This window comes from Bufo bufo, chromosome 5 (assembly GCF_905171765.1).
Source record: "Bufo bufo chromosome 5, aBufBuf1.1, whole genome shotgun sequence".
NCBI lineage: Eukaryota > Metazoa > Chordata > Amphibia > Anura > Bufonidae > Bufo > Bufo bufo.
In genome coordinates, this window is record NC_053393.1 from 460,371,808 (window position 1) to 460,389,849 (window position 18,042).

Below are 18,042 nucleotides of genomic sequence, written 5' to 3' on the forward strand. Positions count from 1 at the left end.
ATCAGGTGCTGCCAGGCAGGAGGGGGCAGACCCCACCCTCCCTCCCCAGTTTTAAATTCATTGGTGACCGATGCGGCCCCCCCTCCCTCCCCTGTATTACATTCATTGATGGCCAGTGCGGCCCCCCCTCCCTCCCCCCCCAGTATTTAATTCATTGGTGGCCAGTGCGGCCTCCCCTCTCCCCCCCCCCATCATTGGTGGCAGCGGAGAGTTCCGATCGGAGTCCCAGTTTAATCGCTGGGACTCCGATCGGTAACCATTGCAACCAGGACGCTACTGCAGTCCTGGCTGCCATGGTTACTTAGCAATTTTAGAAGCATTATACTTACCTGCGCTGTCTGTGACCGGCCGGGCGCTCCTCCTACTGGTAAGTGAAAGGTCTGTGCTATAAGCAATGCGCCGCACAGACCTTTCACTTATCAGTAGGAGGAGTGCCCGGCCAGTCACAGACAGCGCAGGTAAGTATAATGCTTCTAAAATTGCTAAGTAACCATGGCAGCCAGGACTGCAGTAGCGTCCTGGTTGCTATGGTTACCGATCGGAGTCCGAGCGATTAAACTGGGACTGTAATACAGGGGAGGGAGGGAGGGGGGCCGCACTGGCCACCAATGAATTAAATACTAGGGAGGGAGGGGGGGCCGCACTGGCCACCAATGAATGTAATACAGGGGAGGGAGGAGGGGGCTGCACTGGCCACCAATGAATGTAATACAGGGGAGGGAGGGGGGCCACACTGGCCACCAATGAATTTAAAACTGGGGAGGGAGGGGTGTCTGCCCCCTCCTGTCTGGCAGCACCTGATCTCTTACAGGGGGCTATGATACGCACAATTAACCCCTCAGGTGCGTCATTGGTTTGAGGTGATAGGGGAGCAATCCCGGGTAGATCAGGACATACAGGAATTTTGGGGCCTTAACGTGGGCTCGACCCATATCCACTATGTGTGGGATGCGCTGAAAGCCCATATTAGGGGCCTTTATTTTTCCAAAATTCACAGATTTAGAATGGAAGTACGACGTAGGGAAAAACAACTGACGGATTCGGTTGGGAGTTTGCGTGCCGCATTGATTGACTGTCATGAGGAACAACTCAGTGGTCAATTAAAGGAGGCTAATTTGCAACTTAAGACACTATTGTATAAAAAAGCACAACACAAGCTTCTATTTCAAGGCCAGAATAGTTTTTGCGAATCCGGTAAAACGGGTAGGTTTTTGGCTCGTTTGGTGGCCAATCAGAGAGGATTCCACTATAAAAGAAATTAGGAACCCACAGGGAATTGGGGTGAGATCCGCAGAGGAGGTTAGAGAGGAGTTTAGGAAATACTATTCTACCCTTTATAAATCTGAATCTATAACTAGCCGTACTGAGATGGATCAATACCTACAACAATTGGTGCTCCCTCAGTTAACTACTCAAGATAGAGAGATGTTGGACTCCCCCATTCTCTTGGAGGAACTTCAAATGACCCTACCACTCCTAAAGTATAGTTCTGCCCCTGGCCCAGACGGGCTGCCGTTTGAAATTTATAGGTACCATGCCAAGTCCCTCTTGCCGATTCTTCTCCAAGTTTTTAAGGAGTCTTGTGCATTTGGATCTTTACCTCCATCATTTAGAGAGGCAGTAATTACTTTGGTTCTGAAAAAGGAGAAGGATCCATGCGATGTGGGTTTCATATAGACCCATATCGCTTTTGAATACGGACTATAAGATCTTTGCAAAAATTCTGGCTAAGCGTTTGAAGAGAGTTATAGCTGGTCCATCCTGACCAGACAGGCTTCATTCCGGGTCGGCAAATACACAATAGTATTTATAGGGTCTTTTTGAATCTGTCGGTTGGGGGCAGTGTTGACCACTCCGTCCTGTCATTGGACGCCGCAAAAGCGTTTGATAGGATGGAGTGGCCATTTCTCTGGGCTACGATGTCATGTTTTGGCCTTGGGAATGTATTTTTGGAGATGACCCAAATGTTATACGAACAGCCTGTTGCATATATTAACATCAATGGCATGAGATCTTCTCCGGTTACGATGCGGAGGGGGATGAGACAGGGATGCCCCCTGTCTCCTCTCCTCTTCGCTCTTTTTATCGAACCGTTGGCTTGTCGGATACGTTTGGAGAATCGTATCGCAGGCTTTGGGGTGGCTGGTGTTAGCGACAAAATAAGCCTGTATGCAGACGATGTGATTCTATTTCTGGATCAGGGGTGGATAATCCTTCCGTTGGTCATACAGTTAATTGAAGAATATGGTAAACTTTCAGGCTATTTGATCAACTGGACAAAGTCATCGCTCCTTCCGTTGAATCGGAAAGCGGTGGATGTGGGGAGTCAAGTCCGCGTCTTGGCCCCTAATGATTCTTTGGACTATTTGGGGGTTAAGATTGGGGTCCCTATAGATAGGTTTTATGAGCTCAATCTGGCCCCAGTGCTGAATAAAGTTAGGACCAAAGTTGGCGCCTGGCGAAAACTGACATTGGCACAGATAGATCGAATTGCATTGATCAAGATGATTATTCTGCCTATAGTTTTATTTCCGGTGTGCGCCTGCCCCATTTGGATTGATGATATTTTTTTCCATAGATTGGAGACATTGATCAATGATCTAATTTGGGGAAGGAAGAGGGTGCGTATTAAGCAGAGATATTTATGGCTATTGGAGGCAGATGGTGGGTTGTCACTACCTTTTTTTCAGGGTTATTACTTTTGCGCACAGATTCAGCGATGTTGTTATTGGAAAGAGAGTTTACTGTCACGGTATTTGAATAGAGTAATTGACACTCCGATAGAAAATATTTTTTCATATCTGGAATCTGGATCTATGGGAATGAGGAAGTCTTTAAGGATCTCCTTCAGCCTGTTCCACACCCTCTGTAGTGAGAAAGGGACCAGTAAAGTCCCCGGTCCGTTTGCTTTCACCCCTTTGTGGAGGAATGGGGCGTTGGAGGAATTCTTCAAGATTACAGATTTTGGATATTGGTCACGAGAAGGCATCTGTATGGTGTCTCACCTTTTCCATTTGGGTCGTTTTAAAACACTACAGGAATTTGGCTTTAATAATAGCTCTCCACTAGAGATATTTATGTATGCACGTTTGAAACATGTTTTTGAAGCCTCTAAGAATAGGGGTTGTATTTTTCCACGGGAGAATATATTTTTTGACTACTGTGACGCCCAGAAGTATGAGAAGGTGAAAATGTCTAGATTATACGCTAAACTTCGAATGGCACTGGTAACGGTTACACCTTTTAAAAGCCCAAGTAAATGGGAGCAAGAGCTGAATTGCTCTCCTTTACAGTGGCCTACTATTTATAGGAACGTAAGAAGGGCGTCAGTTTCTAGCGCGCAAAGATTAATTCAATTTAAGATTCTTCATAGACTGTACTATACGCCTAGGGTCCAAGGGAAATTTCCACAAAATAGGGACCGGGATTGTTGCTGCCCTAAATGTGGATATGTTAATGCGAACTTTGTCCACATGTTATGGAGCTGTAGTAAAATAAGAAAATATTGGGATGAGGTTTTCTCTGCCCTACAAAAGGAATCCTTGGTGAACTATAACCCGGGGATCCTGATAGTGATTTTTGGAGACTACGGTTCAGAAACGGAAGTTTCTCCCCGGGTTAGACAGATCTGGATGAAAGGATTGATGGTAGCGAAAGCTATACTGGTTAAGTACTGGGGCTCTGTCTCCCAGCCTTCTGTAAGGGAGTGGGATCTATACCTCCGGCAAATTAAAATCTATGAGGATATCGGAAAGTATCGGAGAGTTGCACACAGAGCCACGTAGACATATACGGATATTATTTATTGATTGTTGCATTTGAATGAATTGAGGGGAAGACAGCCAATGGGGGGGGGGGAGGTATAAGGATATCTAAGATTGTTATACTACACAGTTATGCATACAGCGAGTGCAGAATTATTAGGCAAGTTGTATTTTTGAGGATTAATTTTATTATTGAACAACAACCATGTTCTCAATGAACCCAAAAAACTCATTAATATCAAAGCTGAATATTTTTGGAAGTAGTTTTTAGTTTGTTTTTAGTTTTAGCTATTTTAGGGGGATATCTGTGTGTGCAGGTGACTATTACTGTGCATAATTATTAGGCAACTTAACAAAAAACAAATATATACCCATTTAAATTATTTATTTTTACCAGTGAAACCAATATAACATCTCAACATTCACAAATATACATTTCTGACATTCAAAAACAAAACAAAAACAAATCAGTGACCAATATAGCCACCTTTCTTTGCAAGGACACTCAAAAGCCTGCTATCCATGGATTCTGTCAGTGTTTTGATCTGTTCACCATCAACATTGCTTGCAGCAGCAACCACAGCCTCCCAGACACTGTTCAGAGAGGTGTACTGTTTTCCCTCCTTGTAAATCTCACATTTGATGATGGACCACAGGTTCTCAATGGGGTTCAGATAAGGTGAACAAGGAGGCCATGTCATTAGATTTTCTTCTTTTATACCCTTTCTTGCCAGCCACGCTGTGGAGTACTTGGACGCGCGTGATGGAGCATTGTCCTGCATGAAAATCATGTTTTTCTTGAAGGATGCAGACTTCTTCCTGTACCACTGCTTGAAGAAGGTGTCTTCCAGAAACTGGCAGTAGGACTGGGAGTTGAGCTTGACTCCATCCTCAACCCGAAAAGGCCCCACAAGCTCATCTTTGATGATACCAGCCCAAGCCAGTACTCCACCTCCACCTTGCTGGCGTCTGAGTCGGACTGGAGCTCTCTGCCCTTTACCAATCCAGCCACGGGCCCATCCATCTGGCCCATCAAGACTCACTCTCATTTCATCAGTCCATAAAACCTTAGAAAAATCAGTCTTGAGATATTTCTTGGCCCAGTCTTGACGTTTCAGCTTGTGAGTCTTGTTCAGTGGTGGTCGTCTTTCAGCCTTTCTTACCTTGGCCATGTCTCTGAGTATTGCACACCTTGTGCTTTTGGGCACTCTAGTGATGTTGCAGCTCTGAAATATGGCCAAACTGGTGGCAAGTGGCATCTTGGCAGCTGCACGCTTGACTTTTCTCAGTTCATGGGCAGTTATTTTGCGCCTTGGTTTTTCCACACGCTTCTTGCGACCCTGTTGACTATTTTGAATGAAACGCTTGATTGTTCGATGATCACGCTTCAGAAGCTTTGCAATTTTAAGAGTGCTGCATCCCTCTGCAAGATATCTCACTATTTTTGACTTTTCTGAGCCTGTCAAGTCCTTCTTTTGACCCATTTTGCCAAAGGAAAGGAAGTTGCCTAATAATTATGCACACCTAATATAGGGTGTTGATGTCATTAGACCACACCCCTTCTCATTACAGAGATGCACATCACCTAATATGCTTAATTGGTAGTAGGCTTTCGAGCCTATACAGCTTGGAGTAAGACAACATGCATAAAGAGGATGATGTGGTCAAAATACTCATTTGCTTAATAATTCTGCACGCAGTGTATATACTGAAGTGATTTATATTGGTCTATGTACTAATTCTAGTATTATTATATTACATTCACTGTTGTATTGGTAATATTTTATATGACTTTCTATAATAAAAATAAAGTTAAAAAAAAAAAGAAAAAAACCTCAGGTGCGGCACCTGAGGGGTTAATTGTGCGGGTCACAGCCCCCTGTAAGAGATCGGGTCATGTACACAGTTCTTAGTATATTCTAACTTTAAGCATCCCCATCACTATGGGAACGCCTCTGTGTTAGAATATACTGTCGGATCTGAGTTTTCACGCTATAACTAAAATCCGATGGTATATTTTAACATAGAGGCATTCCCATGGTGATGGGGACGCTTCAAGTTAAAATATACCATCGGATTGGAGAAAACTCCGATCCAATGGTATAATAGACTCCTGACTTTACATTGAAAGTCAATGGGGGACGGATTCGTTTGCAATTGCACCATATTGTGTCAATGTCAAACGGATCCGTCCCCATTGACTTGCATTGTAAGTCAGGACGGATCCGTTGGGCTCTGCATGGCCAGGCGGACACCAAAACGACTTTTTTTTTTACTTTCCTTCATGTCCGTGGATTCTCCAGAAATCAAGGAAGACCCACGGAAGAAAAAACTGACATGGATCACGGAACTACGGAACCCGTTTTTGCGGACCGCAAAAAAATACGGACGTGTGCATGAGGCCTAAGAATGTGACTGGCTCCTATGTTCCATGTGTATACTATTCATGTGTTACTGGTAGGATTCATCAGCATTTTGTTTGTATGGTCTGTGTGTGTATATTAATATGTTAGGCCGGGTTCACATTACATTTCAATTCTTCTGCTCTGTTAGAAAAAGAGTTCTGTGTCTTTTAAAGCTCAGGTGTCTCGTATTGTGCAGTGCAGCACATGAAGTAGGCCAGGAGCTGAGCTGCAGACTCACAGCGTGACAAACGTTCGTCTGCAAGGGGCCTAAGGCACACAGTACACAAACTGCTGCTATACTGTCCCTAATGTTAAAACTTTATTTTTTACCTAGTAATTCAATCTACCTAACTAATCATATCTTCTTTATAATCCCTAACCTGTCCCTGAAAACCCCTCATATGGCTAGCTTCTTGTATGTCTGTTGCAGATAGGACAGACATGTCTTGCCCCATCTGTGGTTGATGGCACAATGGGGTGTGTGCTTCAGAACTAGCCTAGAGCCTGACAGACCAGCCAGCATCCTCCCTCCTGATTGGCTGACTGCAAAGCATTGTGGGCTATCCTGCTGGCCAGGGTCCTGACCAACGTCATGCGATCCTCCATCTTCTTCCTTCATCTTCCCTGTTTCCCTCAGTAGTGTACTGAATTTGAAATGTAAAATGGTGTGTGCCATTTTGCATGATTCATCCACAGAGAATTTGTTTGGAAATAGAATTTTGGTGAAATTAGTAAAAAATCTGATTTAATTTAGTATCAATTTGTTCATCTCTAGTAGAAAGCATTCTTAATCAGTGCCTTAGTTACTGTACTGATATGAATTGGTTTTCCTATGTCTTGCAGTCATCTCTATTTTCCACGTTTAAACCTGATTGAATCATTTCATTAGAATGGGCCAAACTCAAACAGCTGCATCTAAAACTGGTACGTTTTCTGACTTTTCTTTCCTAGTCATATTTACTTTCTGGGATTTTTGTATCTAATTGGTATCTCATCTCATGCATTTATAACCCACAGGAAAAGCTACTGATTATATTAACATCTCTGATCATCAGTGTAATGAGAAGATAAATGGGAAGATCAAAAATAGTGATGCTTCTGAAAGGTAAAACACATATAATATATATATATACTGTATGTATGTGTGTGTGTGTGTGTGTGTGTGTGTGTGTATATATATATATCAGACAGACACACAGACAGATAGATACATGACAATCTCTCTGTCTATCTATATAGATCAGGGATCAGCAACCTCCGGCACTACTACTAAAACCATTGTAAGTCAATGGCCACTGGATCTGTTTTCTTTTGTGTCCAAGAAAACATATCTGGCACCATTAACTTACATTGTGTTCATGCTGGATCCGTCTTGCTCCATATCCCATGACGTATTCAAAAACACTGCTTGCAGCGCTTTTGTGTGCGTCATGGGAAACAGGGCCGGCTCCAGGTTCATGTGGGCCCTTGGGCGATAAATCTCAGTGGGCCCCCTTGTGGCATTTGTCAAATGTCACCACGGCATCTGAAAGTGTTGTAAAACTGAAGCGCGGGGTTCCCCCAGCGGAGATGGGGGAAAGCACCCTGTTCTAAAAATGAGCCACAGCCTGTACTAGGCTTTCAGGCTCATTATTAGTATATCCCAGTTAAGGCCACTAGGTGGCATCACTAAACTGTTATATAATGATTTCTATGCAGAAAAATGGAGCAATTTCCATTATTCTGTATAAGTTGCAATCTGATGAAAAGTAATTAAAGAAAAAAAGTTTTAAAAATATGAAAAAAACGTAAAAGGTAAAATCACCCCGCTTTCCCTAAAATAAAAATAAACAAAAAAAGAATAACATTATGGGCATCGTTGCATGCAAAAACACCCATACTATTAAAATATTTTTTAAAAAGTTAGCCCATTTGGTGAAGGACGTAACAGTAAAAAATAGAAAGGCTGATTTGCAGTTTTTTTCATCACTTCATATCTCCCAAGAAAATTGAATAAAAAATTATCAAGTCATACACACCCCAAAATGGTATTGTCAAAAAAGACAGATTTCCCTCAAATGAGCCCCCACACATCTCCGTAGACATAACTATAAAAAAAACTGTTATGGGTGTACCGGGGAGCAGGGGTAGTGTTAGGGTTGCCACCTTTCCCAACAAAAAATAATAGTTATACAAATTAAAAAGGTTTGTGTGTCCATTTAAGTTTTATTCAGCCTCTATTTTAAATGCTTCTGCTGGGATTCAAACTCACAGCCTTCTACATTAAAGTCAAGAACCTTAAACCACTTCCCATCTGGGCCATTTGCCCCCTTCCTGAACAGGCCTAATTTTGCAAATCTGACATATCTCATTTTATGTGGTAATAACTTTGGACCGCCTTTACTTATCCAAGTCATTAAGAGATTTTTTTTTTCATGACACATTGTACTTTATGATGTCATTATGTCTACTTTATGTTGGCATCATTTTGGAAATGCCATTTATATTTTTTTAGGACGTTAGAAGGCTTAGAAGTTTAGAAGCAATTCTTCACATTTTTAAGAAAATTGCCAAAACCCACTTTTTAAGGACCAGTTCAGATCTGAAGTCACTTTGTGGGGCCTACATAGTGGATACCCCCATAAATGACCCCATTGTAGAAACTACACCCCTCAAGTTACTTAAAACCGATTTTACAATTTTTGTTAACCCTTTAAGTGTTCCACAAGAATTAAAGGAAAATGGAGATCAAATTTTTAAATTTCACTTTTTTGGCAGATTTTCCATTTTAATCCAATTTATTCTTTAACACATCGATGGTTAACAGCCAAACAAAACTCAATATTTATTACCCAGATTCTGCGGTTTACAGAAACACCACACATGTGGTCATAAACTGCTGTATGGGCACGCGGCAGGGCGCAGAAGAAAAGGAACTCCACATGGTTTTTAGATGCCATGTCCCATTTGAAGCCCCCCTGATGCACCCTTACAGTAGAAACTCCCAAGAAATGACCCCATTTGAGAAACTAGGGAATAAGGTGCCAGTTTTATTGGTACTATTTTTGGGTACATATGATTTTTTTGATCATTCATTTAAACACTTTATGGGGAAAGGTGACCAAAAAATGGGTTGTTTTAGCACAGTTTTTATTTTATTTATCTTTACAGCTTTCACCTGAGGGGTTCGGTCAAGTTATATTTTTATAAAGCATATTGTTACGGACGTGGCGATACCAAATATGTATACTTTCTTATTTATTAAAATTTTACACAATAATAGCATTTTTGAAACAAAAAAATTATGTTTTAATGTGTCTATGTTCTGACATAGTAGCCCCAGTTACAGGAGAAATACACCCCCCAGAGAGTCTGTACAGTGCAATACAGCACTGTACAGCCTCAGTGCAGGGCTGATCGAGGTCTCTGAAAGACCTCACACAGCTCCTGCACTCTCCGGTCCCGACGATCACATGACCGCCGGGCTGGAACAGGAAGCGCATAGCTCGGTGAGCGCTGTGTATGCAGTGATCCAGAAGGCAGGGACACCTGGACACTGTCCCTGCCTTCTCTCTGGGTTTCCCTGCTGTCACTGACAGCCGGCAACCCGATCAGCAGATGCACGTTTTGCATGCAGCTGCAGTTTCTGAATGGATGTTCTGGAACGTCCATTCAGAAATAGAGAGCCACCTCCCGGACGTTTATAGTCTATGGGCGGATGGGAGGTGGTTAACCACTGAGCTATAGAACTTCATGTTAACCTGCTGTAACTATATTATGGTTAAAAACCTCAGTAGTAGTTTCCCACATATTATGTGTATATATATATATATATATATCAGGCAGTGGAGCTGCCAGAGGGCCACATGACGGCCATTGAAAGGGTGCATCTCACCCAGAGGAGCCTGGATGACAACAGAAAAGTCCCGGCAAAGCATGGAAAGGGGGTGTTGTTTGCACCAATAGTGTGTCACCAAGGGGCCCGGCCTTGGTGGAGTAACGGCCCTAGATATAGGTGGCCACTAAGCTAGTTGGTGGACACCAAGCTACTTGGCTTAGCTGGCTCCAGCTAGTCCAGGGCGAGCTTTTACTGGGAACAGGCAATGTGTTGGGTGGGTGCCTGTTCCCCATGCTCCACTCCGGGATTTAGGAATATGCCCATGTCCAGGGATGCTATTTAATTCTGTTGCTGGACTTGAGTGGGGCTCTCAGTCTGAGGAAGGAGCAGGCTGTGCTAAATCCTGTGGGAGCTGGGACCCTCTGACCCTGGGTGGGGTAAGCACTGCGGTGTTTTGGGAAGCTGGGTGGTAGACCCGGATCCTGCTAGAGAGGGACTATACTGTCAGTGGCCCGATGGCTGAGGATTTGTTTTGATTTATGTTTTGGTTGCTGTTTGTGCATGAAGACTGCCAAATAAATGCACTGTTTGGACACTAAAGCCTTTTTCTGGAAGAAGACTGTGAGAATGACCCCCGAATAAAAAGACGATCCCTTACAATATATATATATATATATATATATACATATATATATATATATATATATCTATATCTATATATATCCATAGAAAGGGTCAGACAGCACTCCTTAATGAACAGCTGTAGCTGTGCAGGTGCCCGCGGTGGTCCCCCGATACAGGACAGGATAAACAACACAGAAAATCCGCAGCACTCCTTGAAGTAAAAAATGTGCAGTTTATTCACACATGTCAAAAAAAGACAACGTTTCGGTTCTCTCACAGAACCTTTCTCAAGTCACAGAGACTTGAGAAAGGTTCTGTGAGAGAACTGAAACGTCTTTTTTTTACATGTGTGAATAAACTGCACATTTTTTACTTCAAGGAGTGCTGCGGATTTTCTGTGTTGTGTGTGTGTGTGTGTATGTGTGTGTGTGTGTGTGTGTGTGTGTGTGTGTATGTATATGTATATATATATATATATATATATATATATATATATTCAGTACAGACCAAAAGTTTGGACAGACCTTCTCATTCAAAGAGTTTTCTTTATTTTTATGACTATGAAAATTGTAGATTCACACTGAAGGCATCAAAACTATGAATTAACACATGTGGAATTATATACATAACAAACAAGTGTGAAACAACTAAAAATATGTCATATTCTAGGTTCTTCAAAGTAGCCACCTTTTGCTTTGATTACTGCTTTGCACACTCTTGGCATTCTCTTGATGAGCTTCAAGAGGTAGTCCCCTGAAATGGTTTTCACTTCACAGGTGTGCCCTGTCAGGTTTAATAAGTGGGATTTCTTGCCTTAAAAATGGGGTTAGGACCATCAGTGGCGTTGAGGAGAAGTCATGTGGATACACAGCTGATAGTCCTACTGAATAGACTGTTAGAATTTGTATTATGGCAAAAGAAAAGCAGCTAATTAAAGAAAAACGAGTGGCCATCATTACTTTAAGAAATGAAGGTCAGTCAGTCAGCCGAAAAATTGGGAAAACTTTGAAAATAAGGGCTATTTGACCATGAAAGAGAGTGATGGGGTGCTGCGCCAGATGACCTGGCCTCCACAGTCACCGGACCTGAACCCAATCGAGATGGTTTGGGATGAGCTGGACCGCAGAGTGAAGGCAAAAGGGCCAACAAGTGCTAAGCATCTCTGGGAACTCCTTCAAGACTGTTGGAAGACCATTTCAGGGGACTACCTCTTGAAGCTCATCAAGAGAATGCCAAGAGTGTGCAAAGCAGTAATCAAAGCAAAAGGTGGCTACTTTGAAGCACCTAGAATATGACATATTTTCAGTTGTTTCACACTTGTTATGTATATAATTCCACATGTGTTAATTCATAGTTTTGATGCCTTCATAGTCATGAAAGTAAAGAAAACTCTTTGAATGAGAAGGTGTGTCCAAACTTTTGGTCTGTACTGTGTGTGTATATATATATATATATATATATATATATATAATATATATATATTGTGAAAAACAAATGGAATCCAGAGCTACATAAAATTTGCTTTTAATCGTCTTCCATAAAATCCAGACATCAAACAGGACAAATTGATGTGACGCGTTTCGGGCTATTACATCTTTAGCCCTTCATCGAGACCACCCTTCATGGTCTTGATGAAGGGCTAAAGATGTAATAGCCCCAAACGCGTCACAGCAATTTGTCCTGTTAGATGTCTGGATTTTATGGAAGATGATTAAAAGCAAATTTTATGTGGAGCTGGATTCCATTTGTTTTTCGCAGTTCATACCTGACCGAGTCCAGGTCTGATTTTTCCATGCTCCATTGGGAGGTTGCAGGTGAGAGCTGCAGTGATTTTTCTTCACTTTATTATATATATATATATATATATATATATATATATTATATTCCAAATATAACGCAGCACTCCTTGGATAAAAAATTTGATATTTATTCAACACATGTTGATACAGGCAACGTTTCAGCTCTCTCACAGAGCCATTATCAAGCCAATGTGTTGAATAAATATCAATTTTTTTCACTTTTTTATCCAAGGAGTGCTGCGTTATATTTATTTGGAGTGTGTTTGGACCCTAGGACCAAGGGGATAACACTGGCACCTGAACTGCTTGAAGTTAGGAGTGCTGCCCTGTGATTTTCTGGATTTATATATACAGGGTGGGCCATTTATATGGATACACCTTAATAAAATGGGAATGATATTGACTTCCCGTTTGTGGCACATTAGTATATGTGAGGGGGAAAACTTTTCAAGATGGGTGGTGACCATGGCGGCCATTTTGAAGTTGGCCATTTTGAATCCAACTTTTGTTTTTTCAATAGGAAGAGAGTCATGTGACATGAAATTCCCAATAAGTTTGATGTGTCACATGACCCTCTTCCTATTGAAAAAACAAAAGTTGGATTCAAAATGGCCGACTTCAAAAGGGCCGCCATGGTCACCACCCATCTTGAAAAGTTTCCCCCCTCACACATACTAATGTGCCACAAACAGGAAGTTAATATCACCAACCATTCCCATTTTATTAAGGTGTATCCATATAAATGGCCCACCCTGTATATATATATCAGAGCCAGAGGTAGGATTTTATATATTATTTTTTTAGTAATTACATATTTTGTTCCACATTTTTTTTAACAATTACTAAAAAAATTAAATGATACTGTTGTAAAGAAATACCTAATACATGAGAAACTACTATAAGGTTTTTCTGTCATAGCTTAGCATTGAGCTCAATAGCTCAGTGGTTAAGGTTCCTGCCTTTAATGTAGAAGATTGTGAGTTCAATTTCCAGCAGGAACATTTTAGAAAGAGGGTAATTAGACTTAAATACACAGGGATACCCCCTTCATGGTCATAGCAATGATTCCATATATGGAGTCAGAGCAGGAACTCCTAAGCCAGGAAGAGTCCCAACTCCTCAGGATTCCCCACTGTTGAGCAACCTCAGTGGGCCCCAGCACTTGCCATGCTTTGCCAGGTGCTGACTCTGGCCCTGATGGGAACATTTAGAAATGTTCAGTTCAGTTTTGTGGACAAAACAGTTTTTTCCCTTGGTTTTGAGATCCTATGACGGATCTCAATACTGGAAAGGAAAGCACAGATGTGAAAGTGGCCTTAAAAGAGCAGCCAAGCATGTTTGCATGCTGGGAGCTGTAGTTCACAGCAGCTGAAGTGCCGAAGGTTGCTGATCTATGATCTAGATTTATATTTTTAATAAAGAAGCTAAATAAAATTAGTGTTGATCACGAATATTCGAATTGCGAATTTTAATCGCGAATATCGGCACTTTGAGAATTTGCGAATATTTAGAATATCGCAAAATATATTCGGAATCTCGAATATTAGATTTTTTTTTTAAATACCAGTTCATGCGAATTTTTATTCGAATTCTTTAGGCGAATTTTCGAAATCAATGCTTAGGGATCATTAATTCGCAAATTCTCGAATATATGGCGAATATTCGCGAAATATTGCGAATTCGAATATTGCCCCTGCCGCTCATCACTAACTAAAATCAGGAAGATGACTTATTTGTATTGTTAATATAATTACTATTCTTATTTTTATTTATTTTAGTAAAGAAAGAAAGAATTCCCATGTCAAGGTATTCACTAAGGAGATGGTGGGAATACTCGAACTGGTCAGTTTTTCTTATCTTTATGTATTGATGAAAAATAATTTTTTAATACAGTAAAATGGGTATTCTGTATTCAGAAAATGAAAGGGTTTATCTAATTTAGGGGGCATTCCACAGATCCACAAAACACAGATACCAGCCATATCACGGTATGGATCCATTGTCTTCCACGATTCCTTAGGGTGAATGGGTTCATCTAGGAAGGAATTGCTCTTCTGAAGAGATCTTTTCTATATAACAGGTTATTAGCTGGGGGTTATTCTAGTGATGTTTTGAATGCCATGTATCATAGGGCAGAATTCCTGGATAGGGAAGATTCATTTAACCCCTTCCCGACCAGCTCCGTACTAGTAAGACGATGGCTGGGTCTTTAGAGATAGAGCTTGCTCCTGAGCGGAGTAGGTTCCATAGCCGCGTGGTGCCTGCTGTTTCATACTGCTGAGAATACCGTTCATGGATATTTAACACTTCAGATGCCGTGGTCAATCCTGACCACGGCATCTGAAAGCGTGCAAACCCGTGCAAATGTTGACTCTCTGATAGGGCTCATGCACACAAACGTATTTTCTTTCCGTGTCCGTTCATTTTTTTTTTTTTGCGGACCGTATACAGTACTATTCATTTCAATGGATCCGCAAAAAAACGTGGGTTACTCCGTGTGCATTCTGTTTCCATATGTCCGTATTTCCATTCCGCAAAAAAATGTAACATGTCCTATTGTTGTGTGCATTATGGACAAGGATAGTACTGTTCTATTAGGGGCTAGCTGTTTCGCAAAATACAGAATGCCATGTCATGTGTGTTATTTGCGAATCCGTTTTTTGCGGACAGCAAAATACATACGGTCGTGTGCATGAGCCCATACAGGTAGCTATAAATGTGGCCGACGCCTTTTCCTATTGTGTGAAACAGCTGGATAGCAGGGTAGTCATAACCCCTGGATATGAGCAAAGTACTGTATAATGTGATAGATAAATGAATCAAACCAGCTTTTTGAAGCGACCTCTGCACCAGAACTCCAACTATAGTGTCATACATTGGTGTTGCAGCTCAGGCCCATTCACTTGAATGGGAATCAGCCGCCCCTTAAAAGGGTTATCCAAGACCTATAATGCCCCCCAAATGCCCGGGCCCCTCACACAGATTGTACTTACCTCGCTCCCCGACAACCTCGTTGCTTCTGATGCCGGCACGACCACCGCTGCATCTACCCGTCTCGCGGATGAAAACATCTGGCGGCAGGGGCTGGGGGGTGGGCAGCGGTGGCCATGCCAGCATCAGGTGCTGGTGTCGGTGAGCCGGACTGATGTGGACAGCACATGGATTCCATTTGTGTGCTGTCTGCATTTCTTGCAGCCCCATAGAAATAAATGGTCCTGCGTGAGATCAGCAAAAAATGTCTAGCCGGCCGGAAAAGAGCGGAGCGCTGTGGAGCTCACTATTTCAGTGGCTCCCATTACTGTGCATGGAAGCTACAGAAACAGCATGTGACATAACCCTTTTATGTAATTTTGTAGGTACAATATATTTTACAGTAGGGAGAAGCAAGTCAGCATGACAGGTGACAAATGTATATGTACATAAGGAACATGGGGGTCATTTATCAAACTGGTGTAAAGGAGAACTGACTTAGTTGCCCATAGCAACCAATCAGATTCCACCTTTCATTTTCCAAAGGAGCTGTCAAAAATGAAAGGTGGAATCTGATTGGTTGCTATGGACAACTAAGCCAGTTCTACTTTACACCAGTTTGACAAATGACCTCATATATCTATAAAAGGGAAAAATATAACTAAAGTTTACTAAACCCTGAGATGATTTTCTTTTTGTGCTCATTTCTAGTTGCAGTATGCAGATAAATGGGATATTATCCTCATGGTAATAGGAATTGTATGTGCTGTTGGAAATGGAGCAGCGCTTCCCCTCAACACTGTTGTATTTGGACATGCGGCAGAAGGTTTGGTCGTCAGCGGAAATAACGTAAATGGTAAATTCACTTCTTTAAAACTATAGCATTAAAAGATATCATTAAGACCACTTCACCTGGTCAGTATTTGGCTAGTATTTTTCATTAGTATTTGTAAGCCAAAACCAGGTGTGAACCGGCAGATAATGGGGCGGGTCCTTTATCAAACTGCTGTAAAGTAGAACTGGCTTAGTTGCCGGCGCAGGGCCTGGACGGACGCAGGGATGTCCTCCTTTTCAGTAGCTCACGCTCAGACAGCAGCATTGCGCCGTCTGAGCGTGAGCTGCAGCAACTGACCGAGGCTTCTCTCACCCCTAGTCAGTCACTAGAGCCACAGATATGGCTCCCTGTGGCTGACTGAGGGGTAGAGAAGCACCCCGGCTGCCCCCAGCTCACCTTCCATTCACAAAGTTCTTCCCTCTCCTCCCCAATGTTTCTCCAGCCGATGGTGGGGGCGTGGCTTCACTGATAAGGGGCGGGGGTGCATGTTTTGGGAGTGGTTTGGGGCATTGTGGGTGTGGTTTGGGGCGGTCCGGCTTTCTAGGGTGAAGCCAGTGGCCACCCTATATTGCACCGATCTCTAGAACAGAGCTTGCAAAGTGAATGAAAGCACTCCATGCATACGCGGCCGCCTTTATTCATCTCTATAGTACTGCCGAAAATAGCACTGGCTTGGCTATTTCTTGGCAACCCAATAAAAGTGGCGCAGGTCTTGTCATAAATTAGACGTATCTTCCAGCAGTCAGTGCATCTAAAGAGAAATCTATGACCGCTGAGAGCACCTGAAAAATAAAAGAAGATAAATTTGTCTCTGTTGTTGGGCCACGCCCCTTTCCTGCCCTTGTCTCGCCCCCTTTTGGAAAAAAGTTTTCAAAAAGTCATATTTTAAAAAGTCACAAACACACAGTTTGTGACTTTTTAAAGCCAATTTTCTGGCACAAGAGAGATGATAAAACTCTTCCATTTTACCTATTGTGTCACCCCTATCTTCTTAAACATTTTAAGCTTTTGTGAGCAGGGCCCTCATTCCTCTTGATTTAATTGTTGACTTGTTGGTTATGTAATGTATGATTTTGTTTTTACATGAAACTCAATTGTAAAGCACTGCAGAATATGTTGGTGCTATATAATTATTATGTTGTGTGGTGTAGCGCCACTGCAGCCAAACAGAACATCGATCTAGTGAGCAGTGAAAGACATGTAATGTCCATGCCCGTTACAGCTGCTCCACATGTTTATGGTGGTGTGGACCTTGCCACTAGAGTTGAGCGGACACCTGGATGTACGGGTTCGGCCAAACTTCACAAAAAAGTTTGAGTTCGGGACCCGAACTTGACCTGAACTAGACCCTGAACTCGAACCCCATTGAAGTCAATGGGAACCCGAACTTTTGAGCACTAAAATGGCTGTAAAAATGTAATGGAAAGGGCTACAGGGCTGCAAATGTCATCAAAATGTGGTTAAGAGCATGGCAAGTGCTCTGCAAACAAATGTGGATAGGGAAATGACTTTAAATAACATAAAATACGTAAATAAAAAAAAATCTTGATCTAGGAGGACCAGGTCCATATGGAGTAGGAGGTTGAGGAGGTGGTGGAAGTGGCGGTGGAGGAGGTAGCCTACACTGCTTTTTGGTTATAATATAACCCTCCAGTCGTGCTAAACACACGTTCAGACAATACACCGGCTGCAGGGCAGGCCAGCATCTCCAAGGCGTAAACGGCAAGCTCAGGCCCTGTGCCCAATTTGGAGACCCAGAAGTTGCAGGAGCTGACCCGTGTCAGTTAATTCGTGTAGGCGTGTGCATACTTACTGCCCCACCATGTCG

At 42.3% G+C, this 18,042-nt stretch overlaps 1 protein-coding gene across 1 annotated transcript in view; it reads left to right on the top strand.

Annotated features, from left to right (window-relative positions):
- Positions 1–7,020: 7,020 nt before the first annotated feature.
- LOC121002578 (ATP-binding cassette sub-family B member 5-like) overlaps positions 7,021–18,042 on the top strand; it is a gene marked incomplete at its 3' end in the record, with an annotated part of 41,222 nt that continues 30,200 nt past the window's right edge. The window contains exons 1-4 of the mRNA XM_040434022.1: positions 7,021–7,093; positions 7,187–7,274; positions 14,188–14,251; positions 16,091–16,235. Coding sequence (XP_040289956.1) covers positions 7,060–7,093; positions 7,187–7,274; positions 14,188–14,251; positions 16,091–16,235 — 331 coding nt within the window. The remainder of the gene's footprint in view (positions 7,094–7,186; positions 7,275–14,187; positions 14,252–16,090; positions 16,236–18,042) is intronic.